Here is a 20,687-nt window from a genome sequence, read left to right as displayed (position 1 = left end):
ACCTTGAGCGTGGCTGAGGTGCACCCATGACCAGCTCTGAAACCAGATTGCAGAGCGGAGAAGGTACGGTGGGATTCGAAATGGTCGGTAATCTGTTTGTTTACTTGGCTTTCAAAGACCTTAGAAAGACTGGGTAGGATAGATATAGGTCTGTAGCAGTTTGGGTGTAGAGTGTCACCCCCTTCGAAGAGGGGGATGACCGCAGCAGCTTTCCAATCTTTGGGCATCTCAGACGATACGAAAGAGAGGTTGAACAGGCTAGTAATAGGGGATGCAATAATTTCGGCAGATAATTTTAGAAAGAGAGGGTCCAGATTGTCTAGCCCGGCTGATTTGTAGGGGTCCAGATTTTGCAGCTCTTTCAGAACATCTGCTATCTTGATTTGGGTGAAGGAGAAATGGTGGGGGCTTTGGAGTGTTGCTGTGGAGGGTGCCGGGCAGTTGACCGGGGTAGGGGTAGCCAGGTGGAAAGCATGGCCAGCCGTAGAGAAATGCTTATTGAAATTCTCAATTATAGTGGGTTTATCGGTGGTAACAGTGTTTCCTGAGCTCAGAGCAATGGGCAGCTGGGAGGAGGTGCTCTTATTCTCCAAGGACTTTACAGTGTCCCAGAACTATTTTGAGTTAGAGCTACAGGATGCAAATTTCTGTTTGAAAAAGCTGGCCTTAGCTTTCCTAACAGCCTGTGAATATTTGTTTCTAACTTCCCTGAAAAGTTGCATATCACGGGGGTTATTCGATGCTAATGCAGAACGCCACAGGATGTTTTTGTGCTGGTCAAGGGCAGACAGGTCTGGAGTGAACCAAGGACTATATCTATTCCTAGTTATACATTTTTTGAACGGGGCATGCTTATTTAAGCTGGTGAGGAAGGCACTTTTAAAGAATAACCAGGCATACTACTGATGGGATGAGGTCAATGTCATTCCAGGATAGCCCGGCCAGGTTGATTGGAAAGGCCTGCTCGCAGAAGTGTTTTAGGGAGCGTTTGACAGTGATGAGGGGTGGTCGTTTGGTCGCAGACCCATTACGGATGCAGGCAATGAGGCAGTGATCGCTGAGATCTTGATTGAAAACAGCAGAGGTGTATTTGGAGGGGGAGTTAGTTAGGATGATATCTATGAGGGTGCCCGTGTTTACGGATTTGGCGGTCCTGTAACCCTGTAGCGATCCATTGATAATTTGTGTGAGATTGAGGGCATAAGCTTAGATTGTAGGATGGCCGGGGTGTTAAGCATGTCCCAGTTTAGGTCACCTAGTAGCACGAGCTCAGAAGATAGATGGGGGGCAATCAGTTCACATATGGTGTCGAGGGCACAGCTGGGGCAGAGGTGGTCTATAGCAAGCGGCAACAGTGAGAGACTTGTTTCTGAAAGGTGAATATATTAGAAGTAGAAGCCTTGAATTGTTTGGGTTAAAGACCTGGATAGTAAGACAGAAACTCTGCAGGCTATCTTTGCAGTAGATTGCAACACCGCCCCCTTTGCAGTTCTATCTTGGCGGAAAATGTTATAGTTAGGATGGAGATTTCAGGGTTTTTGGTGGTTTCCTAAACCAGGATTCAGACACGGCCAAGACATCCGGGTTGGCAGAGTGTGCTAAAGCAGTGAGTAAAACAAACTTAGGGAGTAGGCTTCTAATGTTAACATGCATGAAACCACATTTTTACGGTTACAGAAGTCAACAAATGAGAGCACCGGGGAGTGGGAGTGGAGCTAGGCACTGCAGGTCCTGGATTAACCTCTACATCACCAGAGGAACAGGGGAGAAGTAGGATAAGGTACGGCTAAAGGCTATACGAACTGGCCGCCTAGCAGGTTCGGAACAGAGAGTAAAGTAGCAGGTTTCTGGGAACATAGCATAGATTCAAGGCATAGTTACAGAAAAGGTAAGGTAGGATGTGAGTACATTGGAGGTAAACCTAGCATTGATAATGAGTAATGGCTCTACAGTGAAATAAGACAGTAATTCACACAACCAGGACAGTATGGACGAGGCATATTGATATTAGAGAGAGGCATGCGTAGCCAAGTGAACATATGGGTCCAGTGAATGGTTGGCTGGCTGGGGACACGCGCGATTCAGACAGTTAGCAGGCGGTCTAACAAGCTAGCAGTTAGTACGCCGGGGCTAACAAGCTAGCAGTTAGCGGCCGGGGCAAGCAAGCTAGCAGACCAGGTTAGCAAGCAAGCAGTTAGCAGACCGGGGCAAGCAAGCTAGCAGTTAGCAGACCGGGGCAAGCAAGCTAGCAGTTAGCAGACCGGGCAAGCAAGCTAGCAGTTAGCAGACCGGCGGCAAGCAAGCTAGCAGTTAGCAGACCGGGGCAAGCAAGCTAGCATTAGCCAGACCGGGGCTAGCAAGCTAGCAGACCGGGCTAGCAAGCTAGCAGAAGGGCCTTTGGGACGTCGCGATGAGGTAAGTCTGTTTTTGCCTCTTCGTCGCGGTGACGTCGATAGACCAGTCATGGATTAGTAGAGTTCCAAGTAGCTCTACGTAGCTAAGAGGCCGCACGTTAGCAGAATGGGCCTTCAGCAGACGTCTCGCCTGAGGGGCCTGTTGGAATCCGCGGCAGATTATGTCCGTCTATTCCAGTGGTAGGGGATCGGCGGGGTTCCATGCCCCGTACCGGCAGTAGAAGGGATCCGGATATTTTAGCCCAGTAGTTGGGCTTCGGTGGTAGCCCAGGAGCCCTAGCCAGCTAGCTTCAGGCTAATTGGTGCTTGCTCCGGGATGAGACACTGGCCAGGAGTAGTCATCCGGGATTGCAGTTAGCTAGTTGCGAAAATCCAGATGAAAATGTTCAGAGTTTGCGTAGGAATCCGGAATGGCGAGAAAAAAATAGGTCCGTTATGCTCTGGTTTGAGTCACTACGAAACTGGCGAGAGCTTTCCGAGCTAAAGGTTAGCTGATGACCGCTAGCAATAGTTTCCTGACTGATAGCTGGTAGGTAGTTAGCTGGCTAGCTTCAGTTGAGGGATTCCTGATCCGAAGTAAATAGAAATACTTTATTTAAAAAAATAGATCCACGCCGCATTGGTGAGGCGGTGTTGCAGGAGAGTATTTAGAAGTTGAGGTTAGAAAAATATTTTTTAAAAGATATGCGAATAAAAAATATATATACAAGGGACACAACAGGACCAAAGACAAAGACGTCTGACTGCTACGCCATCTTGGATTTTTCCCCCAACTATCTATGTGACATTGCTACATAATCTACGAGGATAAACCAATGACATTCACCATTTTTATAAAACTGTTTTATGAGTGCGTCCCATAAAAAAGACGCACCCGAAGCCGACACGTTTCACACATGTACCTTGTTATTGTCAGTCAATCAAAGTGGCGCTACAGTCAGAGGCTCCATGTGTAGCAAGTGAAAGTGGGAGATTTCTAGTCAATGGAAAATGGAATTACAATTATGGAATTAAGTGCTAAATGAGAAGTAGTAGGCTACAACGATCAACCAAAAGGTAGGCTATTGTTTAATATGAATGGAGTTGTTGTAGACAAGTACGGAGAGCACAGCAAAATAACCTCAATTAGTCTTATTATGTTAGCTAGCTAGCTTCTTTACAACGATTGATGCAGTCAAGACAGGCACTACCAGATGGTAAGATCGATAATTTATGGCCACTGGAGGGAATTACCATTAGACAGAAGAGGTAATTGCCTCAGCCTCACATCATCAAGGGTCCTAATGAGCTGGCATAATACAATTATTGTAATTAAAATTATTTTTCCAGTGTGCCTTCCGCATCTCTGTGGAATGTGGCCGAGCTACAGCTGTGTTTGTCAGACAAGGAGACATCCCGAAAATCTTTCTCACAGTTTGGGCTACACTCTAATATGACCCCCCCCCCCCCTCTCCGTTTCACTCGACAACTCCCACAAGTGTCATGGTACCGGGATGAATGTAACCCCAAAAAATTCATGGAAGTGAATAGGGCATTTCCACATTAAATGTATATGGGTAATTCCAGGATTTCTTTTTCTTTTTCTGAGCTTTCTCATATCTCTCAGATATAGGACAAACACTTCAAAACAAAACAAACAACTTTTTGGGGGACTATCTGTTTTTCCATGTATGAATCTGTTATTCAATGCGTWTCTACGGGCTAATAGCAGTAAGGCCAAATTCAATGTTTCATCAAATGTTAKATTTTTTACAGATACCTAAAGAGATCCTAAAATTCTAAATCAAATAGCTAAATGACCCTTGGTATGACCATCTTAAAACAATTCCCCCCCGGCTTAGACTCTAGAGCAGGGGTGTCAAACTCATTCACAGGTGGGCGGTGGCACCTTAATTGGGGAGGACAGGCTCATAGTAATGGTTGGTATAGAATAAATGTAATGGTATCAAACATATGGTTTCCATCTGATACCATTCCATTCACTCCATTCCAACCAATATTATGAGCCGCTGGTTTTTGATTTTCCTTTCAATTAAGACCTAGACAACCAGATGAGGGGAGTTCCTCACTAATTAGATAACTTATTTAATCAATCAAGTACAAGGGAGGAGCGWAAACCCGCAGACACCGCAGACACTCTGTGCAATGAGTTTGACACGTGGTCTAGAGAGCAGTTTAAATACAAAAAATATGTTTTAAAGTAATTCCCTTTAAATGGGAGTTGTTATGCTGCATCTGACACCTACCCAGTAGTCGCACAGTGCTAATTGAATCTCTCATCAACACCTCTGCAGTATGGCATGGATGCTGTGCTACACCAGAGTCTCTTCTATCCTAACTACTGTACCTGGGACTTGCCTCCTCCCAGCACGTTGACCATCACCTCCATCACCGTCTCATGCATGCCCAGCACACGCATCAGGTTGGGGTGCTGGTAGAATATCTTGTTGTTCATGATGTCACTGGATGGAAATACAAAACACAAGCAACTCTGAACATGAGAGAATACTTAGAACAGAGTGATGCCTGAACATGCAACACTGCTATTGTATCGATCTTAGAAGTTACCAAAGGCTTGTAAACAATATTTCATCCACTAAAAACACCTAATTATCAGACTATGTTCATGCAGACTTTGTTGTGACGTGCCCTTGCCTACCCCAGACCGTCGATCATGAGTTTCTCCTCCTCCTTGCCCATGCGTACGGACAGCAGTGATCTGATCTGACCCAGAGAGGCCAGCAGGTTGATGGTGTCCTGTATAGAGGCAGCACTGATAGTGTAGCTCTTCCTCATGGCCCGGAGCAGCTCTCCAATGCTGTCGTACTGTCTCCTCAGCAGGCTGAACATCACTCTGACCAGCTCGGGGTCCTGGACGTGGCACTCCTGAGCCCAGCTCACCATGGTCTGGCTAATCAGCTCTTTAAGGTTGGCTGGGGGAAATTGCAGAACCTCATTAACTCCTAGACTTTACACTGTTAGGATATAGGTTATATACTGGATAAGACTGAGATGTCTTATTTAAGATACTCTTTGAAGACGTAGGGTTTCAGACGTTTTCAGAAGATGGGCAGGGACTCTGCTTTCCTAGCATCAGGGGGAAGCTCATTCCACCATTAGGGTTCCAGGACGGKGAAGAGCTTTGACTGGGCTGAGCGGGAGCAGAGTCCACCTTAGGGGTGGGACGGCCAAGAGACCAGACGTGGCAAAACGGGATACAATAGTGGTAAAGACAACCAGTATTTTTTTTATTTTTTTTATTCACCTTATATTTAACCAGGTAGGCCAGTTGAGAACAAGTTCTCATTTACAACTGTGACCTGGCCAAGATAAAGCAAAGCAGTGTGACAAACAACACAGAGTTAGACATGGAATAAACAAACGTACAATCAATAACACAATAGAAAGAATCTAGATACAGTGTGTGCAAATGAGGTAAGATTAGGGAGGTAAGGCAATAAATAGGCCGTAGTGGCAAAGTAATTACAATTTAGCAATTAAACACTGTAGAGATAGATGTGTAGAAGATGAATGTGCAAGTAGAGATACTGGGGTGCAGAGGAGCAACAACAACAAAAATATGGGGATGAGGTAGTTGGATGGGCTGTGTACAGGTGCAGTGATCTGCTCTGACAGCTGATGCTTAAAGTTAGTGAGGGAGATATGAGTCTCCAGCTTCAGTGATTTTTGCAATTCGTTCCAGTCATTGGCAGCAGAGAACTGGAAGGAAAGGTGGCCAAAGGAGTAATAGGCTTTGGGGGTGACCAGTGAAATATACCTGCTGGAGCGCGTGCTACGGGTGGGTGCTGCTATGGTGACCAGTGAGCTGAGATAAGGCGGGGTTTTACCTACAGAGACTTGTAGATGACCGTGAGGCAGTGGGTTTGGCGACGAGCATGAAGCGAGGGCCAGCCAACGAGAGCATACAGGTCGCAGTACTGGTAGTATTTGGCTTTGGTGACAAAATGGATGGCACTGTGTGATAGACTGCATCCAATTTGTTGAGTAGGGTGTTGGAGGCTATTTGTAAATGACATCGCCGAAGTCAAGGATCGGTAGAATAGTCAGTTTTACGAGGGTGTTTGCAGCATGAGGGTAGATAACTTTGTTGCGAAATAGGAAGCCGATTCTGATTTACTTTTGGATTGGAGATGCTTAATGTAAGTCTGGAAGGAGAGTTTACAGTCTAACCAGACACCTAGGTATTTGTAATTTCCACATTATTCTAAGTCAGAACCGTCCAGAGTAGTGATGCTGGACGGCGGTCAGGTGCAGGCAGCGATCGGTTGAAGGCATGATTTAGTTTTACTTGCATTTAAGAGCAGTTGGAGGCCACGGAAGGAGAGTTGTATGGCATTGAAGCTCGTCTTGGAGGTTAGTTAACACAGTATCCAAAGGGCCAGAAGTATACAGAATGGTGTCGTCTGCGTAGATGTGCATCAGAGAATCACCAGCAGCAAGAACAACATCATTGATGTATACAGAGAAAAGAGTCGGCCCCGAGAATTGAACCCTGTGGCACCCACTAGAGATGCTAGAGGTCCGGACAACAGGCCCTCCGATTTGACACACTGAACTCTGTCTGTAGAAGTAGTTGGTGAACCAGGTGAGGCAGTCATTTGAGAAACCAAGGCTGTTGAGGCTGCTGATAAGAATGTGGTGATTGACAGAGTAGAAAGCCTTGGCCAGGTCAATGAAAAACGGCTGCACAGTATTGTCTTTATCGATGGCATGATGATATCGTTTAGGACCTTGAGCGTGGCTGAGGTGCACCCATGACCAGCTCGGAAACCAGATTGCATATGGAAGAAGGTACGGTGAGATTCGAAATGGTCGGTGATCTGTTTGTTAACTTGGCTTTCAAAGACCTTAGAAAGGCAGGGTAGGATAGATATAGGTCTGTAACAGTTTGAGTCTAGAGTGTTTAGGGTAGTATGTTAGATGCTACTAATCCTCTAAGTGGGAGCCTTTTTAAATGTTCTTTATCCAGCGGAGACTTGCTTGCAGTATCAGCTCTAGCTGATCTTAGCTCTGCAGTGCCTTCTGGCCTGTGTGTCCTTGTGCACAGAGAATGACCTTCTCCATCTATAGAGGTCTGCCCAGAGACACAGCAGGGCTCATCTGCCCTTCAGTTGCAGCCCTGCACTGCTCACAAATCCCCCTCACACTGCTGTTAAAGACAATGCACTTGATAGCTGATCTCACTTCTATCCATTGTCACCATGCAAGAGACACAATTGAAGACCATTCAAAGACTCAATTCAGAAGCCTGGCTTCAGTGATGCAATTACAGCCTGAATTAGAAGCAGCTCTCTCTCTGCCGGCTTTGAGTGCCTTCGCTGGGCATCAGTCAGCTACAGGTAGACACTGTCTGTGTAGAACACACAGCAACAAGTAAACACTGTCTGGTAGAACACAGCACAAGCAGAACACTGTCTGTGTAGACACACAGCACAAGTAGAACCACTGTCGTAGAACACTCAACAAGCAGACACTGTCTGTGTAGAACACACAGCAACAAGTAGAACACTGTCTGGTAGAAACACAGCAACAAGCAGAACACTGTCTGTGTAGCATAGCACGTACACATGTCTTGGTACTCTTCGTAGAACACTGTCTGTGTAAACACACATCTACAGTAGAAACACTGTCTGTAGAACACACAGCAACAGCTAGAACACTGCTGTATAACACACATCTACAAGTAGAACACTGTCTGATAGAACACACGCACAAGTAGAACACTTTCGGAAACACACACTACAATGAACACTGTCTGTAGAACAACACGTAAGTCTATAAAGAAAACAGAGAACACTGTCTGTGTAGACAACACACAAGTACACGGTTAGCACCACAGCACAAGTAGAACACTGTCTGTGTAACACTACAATAAGAAACTGTCTGTAGACAACTACACGTAAACGTCTGTGAACACACAACAACAAGTTAGAACACTGTCTGTGTATAACACACATCTACAATAGAACACTGTCTGAGAACCACAGCAACAAGTAGAACACTGTCTGTGTAATAACACACATCACAAGTAAACACTGTCTGATAGAACTACACAGCAACAAGTAGAACACTGTTGGTAACACACATCTACAAGTAGAACACTGTCTGTGTATAACACACATCTACAAGTAAACACTGTCTGGTAGAACACACAGCAACAAGTCTCTTCTCAAAAGAAAGTGATAAATTGTGTGAGCAATGTCAATGTCATACTTTTCCGTTTGGATTTGGAAAGATAACACTTTTTCTAGTTCATTCACGAAAAGGCGATTGCCCATTCTCAATGGAGTGCAAGTGAAGCACTCTTATGTAAGAATGAGACTCACTGGGAGAGTAAGAGTATTAATAGTAATTTAGCAATATTCTGCTGCCTCTCCGCGTTAACTGGGTCATTCGTTGGACAGCTCATATGAAGGGAACCCTCAAGGCTTCAATAAAACCAGATCGATACGGCCTGTGAGGTGTGTGGCGTGCGGCGGTGGTGTGTTAGCGGTGGTTGTGAGCGTGGAGTGTGGCGGCGGTGTGTGTAGCGGTGGGTGTGGCGGTGGGGAGAGTGGCGGCTGTGGTGTGTAGCGGTGGTGTGTAGCGGAGGTGTGTAGCGGCGCGGTGTGTAGCGGTGTTAGTGGTGTGTAGCGGTGGTCTGTGGCAGTGATCTGTGGCGGTGGTCTGGCGCGTGTGTTGCGGCGTGGTTAGCGGTGGTTGTGTGGCGGTGTGTAGCGTGTGTAGTGGTGTTGTGTTGGCGGTGTGTAAGCAAAGGATAAGAGTGAAATGGTGCAAAGGATGTGAGAGACGGATAAAGTAGTGTGGCGGTAGATGCAGGAGCGATAGATTTAGGCGAGAAACGGTCTGATAAAGGCAGAACAAAAAGAAGTGAAATAGAATGCTGTGTCTGAATCTGTCAATATCACAAGTTAGTAGGCTCATCGCCGAATGAGAACAGTAACACAATTAGAAGCAGTGGGCGGGGGAGAGGGGGGGGGGGGAGATAAGGTGCTGTGTTTTAAAGTCTCTGTTTCTGCTGGTTGGTTGATTGGCTTGTACGCCACCGAGTAATCAGTCCCAGCACCAGAGAGAGGCAGCAGGGCAGGAAGGGCAGTAACAAACATGTAACAACATTTCTCCCTCTCCAGCTACAAGGAGCATAACGACCATCTCTCATTACATAAAGACACGCATGTCTCAGCTGCCAGGAAGGACAATAGAGTTCCAAAGATGAACAAACGCCAGTCAGCCGGCAGGCCCAGTGGAGCGAAACTCCTCACAAACACACACTACAGCTCACACTATATCTCACATAGCCCGATCAACAGGAAGCAAATAATATTGGACCAATAAATGAATGTGGCCGATAGATACTAGGTTAGCYAGTTTGGCATAGCTATTGCCTTTATCCTGTGATCTGATCAGCATCCTATGGGAGTTACAGTGGACTTTAGGACCCCTGCTGTATTCTCAAGGTCCCACGGGGAAGCTGAGATGACAGAGGGAGGAACCTGGGAGAGGGGAACATGTGGAGAGACTGGAGGCCYTGGAGGGACCATAAAACAGCTGACTAAATGTAATTGGACCCCTCATCCATGAGGACATGGGGACTGCAGAGGAGAGTTTGGGTCAATGCTGAATCAGGCCTCTCTGTGGGCTGAGGGGGGGGGAGGGGTTCAGGTAGGAGGTTGATTAGTGGGACTTCTCCAAAACAGTGGAAACACAGAGTTGTCTACCCACGTTTGTAGATGCATCAAAGCACTGCATTGCACCCTTTCCTTTTCTCACTCCTTCTTCACTCCCTCCTGCAGGACTCCTAATTCATTCAGAGGTAGTAGCAGTGGAACCATGTACCCAGTCTGCCGTTACACAGCATAGTTATAATCAATCATGTCTGAAGAAAACAGCCAATACGGGCAAGAAAAGTATTTTAGTGGAAATACACAACTACACAACAAAATACACGTCTATTTTCATCTCCTTGCTCTTGTGAGATCAATAGTGGGGTCTCATGTGGTCCACATCAAGGTCTGTCTAACTGTCTGGGGACAGATTGCCTTTAACCATCTGCATTCACAGGTGCATATTTCAGGCCACATTTACCCGCCGCAATTTGGGCAGTTGTCCATGCCAGCATCACTCTTATTACAGGTAGTGAGCTGTACCCATCTTCAGGAAGAGTGCATGTTTTTCATCTTCCTGTTTCACAAAAAATTTGATTTACTGATCTCAGAACAGTGAGTGCATTGCTTTATGGTGTTACATGGTAGGAAAATTATCTGAAATTGCTTTATATCTCATTAACAGTTTCAAGAAATTTAGAGTTGTCCTGATAATATTGAGGATTCTGCTGTTGTGAAACATTGTTGTGGCATTGGTTTGTCCTGAAGGACAGGGAGGGAAGTGTATGAATTCTTAATTGTGTTTTGATTAACGGCAATCAGTTAATTTATTAGTAGCCTCTGACATTACATTTTACATCTAGAATGTCAGACAATTTCCATACTGTACTCACACTGGTACAGTGCTCTGTGTGTGTATATGAGATCGGGATAAAGAAGCCTGAGTTAAATCAGTGCAGTGTTTTCTCTCTCTGCAGAAGAGCAGGACTGAGTGAAGATGCCCCTCACTGCCAGGCGGAGCAGCCATCCTCTACCGGCTCTGCATTACCATAATAACATTGAAAAAGAAATTGAAATGGAAATGACTGCCACTGTGTCTGTACTACATGCCAGACAAATGAAACAGGGCTTGTATGCCAGCATCACTATTCAACAGCTACCCTGCTCCTTTCAATTTCCCGACCTCCTGTGTTACAGCGAGTAAACAGTGACTTGTTTTGGAGAGATAACCTATTATAGGAGTCTATTAGGAAACATATGTTATCACTGAGGGACTGTTTTATCTTCAGGGACTACAGGGACTAGAGGGACATGGTGGGTTTCAGAGTCGCCAGTTCCTGTTATTGCTGGCTGTGACATATAGAATAAGAGTAATATTAATAGTATAGTCTTACAGGGGGCTTGCTGTTCCTGCTCCGTGGGCTCCTCTTCAGTCTTCAGAGGTTGACCTTTGATTTTGTAGACCAGGGCCAGCAGACGACCTTTAATAGACGTGTCCTGGTCATCTTCCTCTTCCTCCATAGGGATTCCTACATAAACACACAGCACAGGAATAAAATCGATATCACACTCCTGGACAAATATAATTTCCTAGGGGTAAATCGGGCAACATATGTCAGCTGTATCATATGGTTTAATTTGCTAGTGTAATGTTTTCCTTTCTCTTTCCATGCAGTCTCCATCCTAAGGTGCTGCTGCAGGTCAGAAAAGTGCAGCATGACTGTAGAATACATTACATCAGTATAGTACCCCCTAGGTACAGCCCTTTTCAATTATTTAGCAAAACATCAAGACGTCAGAGCAATCTGGAGAGGCAGTGAACTAAAACACATCAGCAGAGAGATAGAAGCCGTCCTTTCTGCAAAGAAACACAGGAAGCTCTAATACAACATCCCCCTGTAATTCAAATGAACCTGGGGAGCTCCGACAATAAACATAGATTTACAAGGATGAGAACTAACTATATTACATAGCTTGTGAAGTGAAACATGCAATTAATATTGCTGGGGATGTTTTCACCAGTCCTATTTGGACAAGCATTGTGTCCAATTTGTTGTGAGTAATAACATTGGCCATGTTGACGGTTTTGTTTTCAATGAATCCCGCAGCTCATCTCTACAGTATKATTTCCCACTCAGGCCCTGTGATGCTGGCATTCATTTTTTATTCCTAGTCAGATGGCAGGTCATAATATTCAGGTCCAGACTGGAGAATAAACCCTCCTGATGATGTTCTTTACCACAGTGCAGCCGCAGCTCGTTGTGGAAGGCATAGAGCTCCTCCTGAATGTCCTCTGGACATGGGCAGTCCTCCCCCGTACTGAAGTTCAACAGCATGTTAATCTGAAACACACACATAAACTGTCATTTAGGCCACATGACTGTAGTATGCAATGGGCTTACGCATTTTATACATATATACTGTAGTTCCGAAAAAATAGCAACTATGATCAAGCTTGTATGCAGTAATAGAGACTGAAGGTAAAATGACATTAAAGTTTGTGAAAAGTGCTGAAGTGAGCGGGGAGCAGTGACCCTGACGTGCTGTGTAGATGAGGAAATGGGGAGGTATCGCGCCCTCCTGTCTGGCGGGGGGGTTGTAAAGCCTGGATGTGGCCCCGTCCCCGGGCAGAGGCAATAGCACAACAGACAGGGATGGATTCCCACAGCCTTGAGGCTGGGCAGCGGAGGGACACACTCAAATTAAAGAGCTTTGGGGAGCAGTTAGAGAGACAGTCACTAAGCCTCTCAGTCACTCCGGGCTAGCAGAGTGGTTCTCTCCACAATGAAAGAACCCACTGATACAAAACCAAAGGGAATTTGAGGAAAAGGATGAAATATATTAACCATGAATGAGGAAAAATGACTGAATGCTCCCACACTACTCACTAGAGTTTAGAGTGGAGAGGTGGAAAGAGTGCCGCTGAGGTTTACGAGAACAATGTGCCCTTGTTGCGGTGTGTGTGCGCGTGCTCGCTAGCTTAGAACAGTAGTCTCAGCAGCAGCCTGTTCTGTGTTAATGTGCAAACTCTTCTATCTAATACAAATGTAACAAGGTTAACACACGCAGATGTCTGCAGTCACCCCAGTTGTCATGAAGTGGGCAGCATTTCAAAAAGCCTAACTCAACCACAGATTTAAGGCCACGGCCGAGASTCTGTGACTAAAACTGCTTGCCACACTGTTACTCCACAGGAGAGATGATAAACTCCCCATAACCTACATCATTAACTAGGAGGCCATTTTAGGTTATTTCTATTTCGGTGTGCTACCTGTTCTTGGGGAGGGGAGCGGAACTCCTTGGTCTTCTTGGCGGTGACGGCAGCAGACATGTTGAGGGCCAGCATCAGCTCGTTGTACCTGAACTTCTGGTTGTACTGCAGCTTGGAGACAAAGCTGTCTGAGAAAGACACAATGGCCTCGATGCGATGCTTCAGCTCACAGTCACAGAAGTAGTGCAGCAGCTCACACATCTAGCAGACAAACACAGTTTCCACATATAATATCAGCTGGGATTTAGACACAGACACTAATGACACATATCTTCAGGGAACTTATTAGAAGAGAAAGCATTGATACAGAGACATTACATGGCTGAGTGATTTTAAAGTGGACTATAAAATGTCAGTGGATTTTTGCAGAGCATGTGATTGAAAGCCTAGCAGAACCAGTGTCTCAGTGGCCATGTTACCTGTCGTTTCACTGGCTCAGGCAGCCTCTTCTCCAGCAGACCTTTCATTGGCAGCTTGGCGTCTTTAGCCGCCTCCTCCTCCCCGGCCTCCACCGCCTTCTCCTCGGTGCCCGTCAGCCCCTCCTTCTCTGTGGCCTCCATCACCACGGCGACGGCCTCCTCGCTATGCTCCACAAACACGTTGGGGTCGATGAGGAGCAGGATCTTATGAACATCGTGACTGCCCAGCACYCCCATGGTGAGCAGTGTACCAATCAGCCTCAGGATGGGCACAAACTGGTACTCCACGCTGCCCCCTACAGGGTCCCTGATGTGATGCCCACCGCCTTGCACGGCCTCGGTCAGCATGGTGATGGCCTTCTCCTTCAGGGCATCCAGTGGGATCTGGGGGCTGTACAGATGCTGCTCCCTCTTGGTGCTGATGAAACAGGGAGGGTAGAAGTTGAGCCGGGGCTTCAGGGAGGTACTGAGGCCCACCCCGGGAGGAGAGTGGTGCTTGGAGGCATCGGAGAACAGGCGGATGCTGCGCGTCTCGGCGGTGATGGGGATAATAAACTCGTTGTTCATCATGAGGCGGGCCTCCTTGGCCGTCTCCAGGTGAATGCTGATCAGGATGTTGTAGAAGCCCTCGCGCAGCATGCCCGACAGGTACTGGTTGTCGATGGTGTAGAGCAGCTGGGATTGGTCCAGGTGGCTGCAGAGGGCGTGTGCCACGCGGGTGTTTCCCAGGGCACACAGGGCACAGTACAGCTTCAGGGTGTGGTAGTGGAACTTCCTCAGGTCCTCCTGCTCAGACAGCTCCATGATGTCAACACACCTGGTGGGGAGGTCAGTATACTGTTTAAACAGAGCGAGGACGTATACAGGAGCGCTTATGTCCTCAACCAGGGTGTGTGGTGCAATCTGTGTATGTGTGCACGTCTACCTGTTCTCCTCAGGTATGTGCACAGCCAGCATCTGCAGGGGCTCCAGACACTGCACCACCCAGCCGTGTCTCTCACTGACCCTGGCCGTCTCCACCTTTAGGAAGGTGTTGGGCATGCGACTCCACAGCACTGAGTTGATGGTCTGGACGTCCAGCCTCGGAGGGCACTGGGGTACTGGGTTCTTATGCTCACTCTTAAAGATGGCAGCTGACAGGGGCATGGCATTCTGTGGAGGTCAGAGGTCACAGAGCACATTGTAGTTCACGCAATGGATGATATACCAGTAGAAACGGTGGATAGATTTAAAATGGAATTCAGGTCAGGGCCATACTTGGATAGGAGGGATTCAAATCGAGTTACTCTACCTTTATCTTGGACAGCTCAAACTGGAAGAGGTTGGGGCTGGTCGGTCGCACAAACACAGCAGGAAACAGCTTTGTGTTTGGTTCCACCTGGTCAAGAAAGAGCACAGCACTAATATAACAAGTTTGCAGACAGAAAAGGCATATTGAGGCCATACTGCAGTTACAGTATAGAGGGGGACTATACAGAGTAGCATTGAGAGTGCATGATGTTCTGGAGCTATCTGAYTGTGTGTGTATGTCAGAGCGAGACTAGGGAAGAGGCTGGCAGGATGGCTCAGAACAGTTTAAAATCTTGCCGTGTTTCTGCGAGGGGAGAAATTAAGAAGATCATGCCCTTTAAAAGGGGAGGTTTTGTTGTATGGTTTGAGAGTACATACACAGACAGCCAGACACTGAGCTGAGATATGGCAGGCAGGACAGACAGCCCCTACCCTGTTGCTGAGCCCGAGGCATGGGGGACTGAGTGACTATCACACTGAGTAATGAAGAGATCAGGACAGGCAAATCTGTTTTTAGAGAATAGATGGTGTAGTTCTGATAAGAGACTGACTGATGGGACAGAGACTGTAGGGCTGATAGCAGCAGGAAGGAAGGAGGCTGAAGAGAGTGTGATACGAGATTGTAGACTGTGTAGTGGACATCTTAAATAGAGACATTGTGTAGTTGGCTATACCGTACCTGGTAGGAGGTGGCCAGCTCCTTGCCGTTGCCAGTGAAGGTCACCAGGCCAGTGGCCAGGTCAATGAGACAGCCTATCTCCAGGTCCACATTACTGCGACTGGACGAGTGACCTGAGCTGGTGACGTCCCCACCCCACACCATGTAGCAGTTACTCCTCCTCACACTGGGGAATGGTGAGGGAGGAAGAGGAAAAAGAAGATAGTATCTGATTAGTTGCTTATCACTATTCATACCGACATGAGGATGAGGGTTTCCTTAACAACACGATTACCTCTCATGGACCCGCCCACGCTGGTCTCCCAGGGTAACCGTCACCGTCCGGTTCTTACTGAGGTTGAAGTGGTTGCTATAGTAATGGTAGTCGGGGGTGACCCAGCCCACCCACACACAGGATGGATCCTGACCAGCGAACACCCTGACAGAGTAGTGGTACTGCAAGACAACATGGTGGCAGGTTAGCTTGACTACATGGCACCTGAACTATCATCAGCTGTTTATCATCCATTTCATACCGTGCTGATGTTGCTGTAATCTGTTCCTCTTATTCCATCATGACTGTGTCTCATAGACTTCAATGGATGTCTACAACGAAAACATCAGCATTGAATCATTTCTTTATATACTGTAAGTTAGAAGATAAAGCGCTTTTACAGAAACAAAGTTTAATACTGTCAGTGTCATATACAGATGTTAGTGTTGTACAACAGTGAATGTGTGTTCAGAGGCCTGACCTGTGTTTCAGTTTGAGGGACTCGTGATCTTCATGCACTCCGTTCATGTCCATGACAGGGCTGGTCTTGAAGAAGGAGTGGAACTCCACAGGCATGCTCAGTCGACAGTACACCATGTCACCATTACTGTTCTGGGTCCCAAACGTCCTGTGGCTCACCTTCAGACATGGAGGGCTGTCGATGGTGCCATCTATTCTGGTCACCTGGGATGGAGATGTATTTGGACAACTGATTTAGCCATTCTCCATCTTGGAAGTGAGATATCTTACTGGTTCTTTAACCTCTCTTGGGTAGGGGGCAGTATTTTCACTTCCGGATGAAAAGCGTGCCCAAAGTAAACTGCCTGTTACTCAGGCCCAGAAGCTAGGATATGCATATAATTGGTAGATCTGGATAGAAAACACTAAAGTTTCTAAAACTGTTAAAATGATGTCTGTGAGTATGACAGAACTGATATGGCAGGCGAAACCCCAAGGACAAACCATTAAAAAAAATTGCAGTTCCTAGGGCTTCCACTAGATGTCAACAGTCTTTAGAAAAAGTTTCAGGCTGGTTTTCGGAAATTTTTGGGCTGTAGTGTTTCCAAGCGCATGGGTGGAAGCACGTTCTTTGTTATTTATCTCCGGTAATGAACATACTATTCTCAGTCTTAAATTTTACCATTTATTTACGTATTAGGGTACCTGAGGTTTGATTATAAACGTTGTTTGACTTGTTTGGATAAGTTTATTGGTAARGTTTGGGATTCATTTTGWATGTGTAAGGGGTACGTAACTTGTGTCAGGGAAGTCAGACGCAGGAGAGCAGAACTAGGTAYTAGCCGGAGCAGTTTAATAGTAAAACCAATGGCATAAGAAATACAAAATATGGGCACAATAACCRGACGCGCACCAGTCAAACAAATGTGCACAAGCACTTACAACAAACAATACCGCACAAAGACATGGGGGGGAACAGAGGGTTAAATACACAACACTTAATGAGGGAATGAAAACCAGGTGTGGGAAAACAAGACAAAACAAATGGAAAATGAAAAATGGATCGGCGATGGCTAGAAGACCGGCAACGTCGACCGCCGAACACCGCCCGAACAAGGAGAGGCACCGACTTCGGCAGAAGTCGTGACAGTATGCATTTTGAAGGAGGGAAACCGGTGGATTATTGAATGAAGTGCGCCAGCTAAACTGAGTTTTTATGGATATAAAGAAGGACTTTATCGAACAAAATGACCATTTGTGATGTAACTGGGACCTTTTGGAGTGCCAACAGAAGAAGATCTTCAAAGGTAAGGCATTTATTATATCGCTATTTCTGACTTTTGTGTCGCACCTGCCTGGTTGAAAAATGTTTTTCATGTTTTTGTATGCGGGGCGCTGTCCTCAGATAATCGTATGGTGTGCTTTTGCCGTAAAGCCTTTTTCAAATCTGACACAGCGGCTGGATTAACAAGAAGTTAAGCTTTATTTTGATGTATACTACTTGTATTTTCATGAATGTTAAATATTTGTATTTCTGTAATTTGAATTTRGCGCTCTGCAATTTCACCGGATGTTGGCCAGGTGGGACGCTACCGTCCCACCTGCCCAWAAGAAGTTAAGGTAAACCTTCTGTGAACGTCAACATATCATGTATATTACCGTTTCGATTTTGTCATTGACCTTTTGACTTTCGGTCTTACCATTATGTGGTTGTGGTTCTTTGGCACATTGACAAAGGTGGGGAGGCGTTTGCTGAACCACATGGTGACCTCACGGTTCATGTTGACGGCGAAGGGTTCGAAGCCCTCCTGGAGACCACACATGGTGTAGTACTTAAAGGTACTGGCGTCCTTCCCCAYGTTCATACGACCCACCTGGGACAGGCCCAGACTACACACTGGTATAAAACCTGGGGAACAGAGAGAGCGAGAGAAAGAGTGAGAGAGAGAAAAAGAGTGAGAGAGAGAGAAAGAGTGAGAACAACTGTCATCATTACCCTTCTCATTCTAAGAAAACACACATCAGGGGGAGGGGGAAATCAATCCAGCTTTTAATGAAAGCCATTTACAAGTGTCAGATTACATGAAGGTCAATTCATAACGGTGAGGCACTTATTTTCACTTATTTTGCAGCAGGTCTGTCAGTCATTTGACAGCACAGAGACATAAGAGAGGGGGCAGAGCTTAGATAGGTCCTTCACAGTCTCACACACTCACAGTCTCACACACTCACCGTCTCACACACTCACCGTCTCACACACTCACCGTCTCACACACTCACCGTCTCACACACTCACAGTCTCACAGTCTCACACACTCACAGTCTCACACACTCACCGTCCTCCGTCTCACACACTCACCGTCCTCCGTCTCAAAGTCGGCAAAGCAGAGCTCAGAGCCCTTGTTGGTGATGAGGATCTCTCCGTTGAGGGTGAAGATCATAGACTTGTCCTCCATGTTGATCATACAGCCCACCACGTCCCCCGCGTGCCAACACCGCCCAAAGAAACGACTGCCCATGTTCAGACGTTGACCCTGAATATACACACAAAATAACTCTACAATCTGACTCAATCCTTAATCAAAATGTGATTTATTATGATATACACAAATCATACTCTCCAGGCTAGCTATGCCGTCATCAACTATGATAAAGTGTCTATTTTCCAAAGACATAACTGTCACGCTCTGATCTGTTTCACCTGTTCCTATGATTGTCTCRAGGTGTCGCTTCTTTTCCCCAGTGTATTTATCCCTGTGTTTCCTGTCTATCTTTGCCAGTTCGTCTTGTATGTTTAGTCAAGTCAACCAGCGTGGTTTTTCCCGTACTCCTTTTGCTATTCTCCTTTTTCTAGTCCTCCCGGTTTTGACCACGAGCCTGTCTGCCACTCTGTACCTCCTGGACTCTGATCTGGTTTTGACCTTTTTGCCTGTCCACGACCATTCTCTTGTCTACCCCTTTGGCTTATTAAACATTGTAAGACTCCAACCATCTGCCTCCTGTGTCTGCATCTGGGTCTCYCCTTGTGCCTTGATAATAACGCTATAAGTATGTAGAATAGAGAGTTGAGGGCTCACCTTGTATCCGTCGAAGACAAAGGCCAGCTCATCAGTGCCCAGCTCTACATCAGGCCTACATCCAGGTCTGGCCCAGCCCACACGCATGTCTCCCCCTGTCACCACATCAAACTCAAAGTACCACTTCCCCGTCATCACCGCGTACGTCCTCTCCACACGGAAGAAACGGATCTTGTCGATGCTCAGTCTGTCCACCACATGGCCTGCTGGGTGGGAAGACGGCCACAGTATCAACACAGGAAGTTTTGTACTGTTCTGTGTATGTCAACATGGCTTCGTGTGGTAAAGATAACTTACCGCCCTCCTGATCTGGAGGTTCGATATTGTATCCATATCCAATCAGAGTGCGGATGGCCTCACGGAGGCTGTCCCTGTTGGACTTCTTAGTACGCTCGTCTAATAAAGAATATGGCACCAGGCGAGGGTTCCGCTTGCTCTTCACATCCTGCATTGAGCACAGATGGGCACAGTCAGAATCACACGCATACCACTCATCATCGTGCTGATACTTAGCCAGCTCCATGGACCCGCTATAGGCCAGTGTTTGTCACAACTGGGCTGCCAATCTATAAGGGTCATTGAGTAGTTCATTGGGCGTTTGACATTATTACTACGGCGCTATACTGTTATTCTGTGTTTCCTTTTGGTGTCATTCATCCCTCTGCTGGAGGTAGTTACATTTAGCAGTATTGCTTTTGAGCTTGCTGCTCTTACATAGGGAGAGGGTCATTCTTTTGTCCAAAGTTATAAAGCCTTCAGTGTGTTTACTGTATGTGAGCTGTGGTCAAAACCTGCAGTGCTTTCACAGACATAACACAGAAGACTGTGTGCTTTACCTGCTGAATGCCATAGGTCCATCCTTGTTTGATCCTGTCCTTGGCCCACACGTTGTGGGCGTTCTCCGCCAGTTTATCCACCAGAAGTTCCTGGCCTGGGGTCAGCTTCACGTCAGACAGCTCCAGTGGCGTGGGCTTGTAACCATTCGACATCATGTAGCTTAAAACAAGACGAGACATTAGAATGCCTAACTACCGAGACAAAACAGTATTTGTCATGATTTTTCTTACTTTGTGCTAGCCTATCCAGAACATAGGAATATCGAAAAGTTGGTAAATCATGTATTAGGTTCTTGCTGATCTGTGTATTTAAACGTCTAGTAGWCTCTTACTTCTTTGGGAGTTTGATCTTCTTCAGGTCCTC

The 20,687-nt window shown here is 46.4% G+C and overlaps 1 protein-coding gene across 1 annotated transcript in view; it reads right to left on the bottom strand.

Moving 5' to 3' along the window:
- The window catches only part of LOC112080552 (ryanodine receptor 3-like), a 73,998-nt gene extending 53,522 nt beyond the window's left edge, over positions 1 to 20,476 (bottom strand). The window contains exons 1-17 of the mRNA XM_070442626.1: positions 20,324 to 20,476; positions 19,785 to 19,932; positions 19,488 to 19,690; positions 18,770 to 18,944; positions 18,111 to 18,319; positions 16,433 to 16,635; positions 16,214 to 16,283; positions 15,973 to 16,133; positions 15,699 to 15,864; positions 15,021 to 15,107; positions 14,655 to 14,881; positions 13,730 to 14,546; positions 13,311 to 13,511; positions 12,279 to 12,381; positions 11,434 to 11,568; positions 5,074 to 5,347; positions 4,762 to 4,876 (exon numbers count right to left, since the gene is read on the bottom strand). Coding sequence (XP_070298727.1) covers positions 4,762 to 4,876; positions 5,074 to 5,347; positions 11,434 to 11,568; positions 12,279 to 12,381; positions 13,311 to 13,511; positions 13,730 to 14,546; positions 14,655 to 14,881; positions 15,021 to 15,107; positions 15,699 to 15,864; positions 15,973 to 16,133; positions 16,214 to 16,283; positions 16,433 to 16,635; positions 18,111 to 18,319; positions 18,770 to 18,944; positions 19,488 to 19,690; positions 19,785 to 19,932; positions 20,324 to 20,476 — 3,447 coding nt within the window. The remainder of the gene's footprint in view (positions 1 to 4,761; positions 4,877 to 5,073; positions 5,348 to 11,433; positions 11,569 to 12,278; positions 12,382 to 13,310; positions 13,512 to 13,729; positions 14,547 to 14,654; positions 14,882 to 15,020; positions 15,108 to 15,698; positions 15,865 to 15,972; positions 16,134 to 16,213; positions 16,284 to 16,432; positions 16,636 to 18,110; positions 18,320 to 18,769; positions 18,945 to 19,487; positions 19,691 to 19,784; positions 19,933 to 20,323) is intronic.
- Positions 20,477 to 20,687: the final 211 nt, after the last annotated feature.

This window comes from Salvelinus sp. IW2-2015, unplaced genomic scaffold (genome assembly GCF_002910315.2).
Source record: "Salvelinus sp. IW2-2015 unplaced genomic scaffold, ASM291031v2 Un_scaffold16374, whole genome shotgun sequence".
Classification (NCBI taxonomy): Eukaryota; Metazoa; Chordata; class Actinopteri; order Salmoniformes; family Salmonidae; genus Salvelinus; species Salvelinus sp. IW2-2015.
The sequence above is the reverse complement of the archived record's forward strand: the minus strand, read 5'-3'. Positions and strand labels throughout refer to the sequence as shown.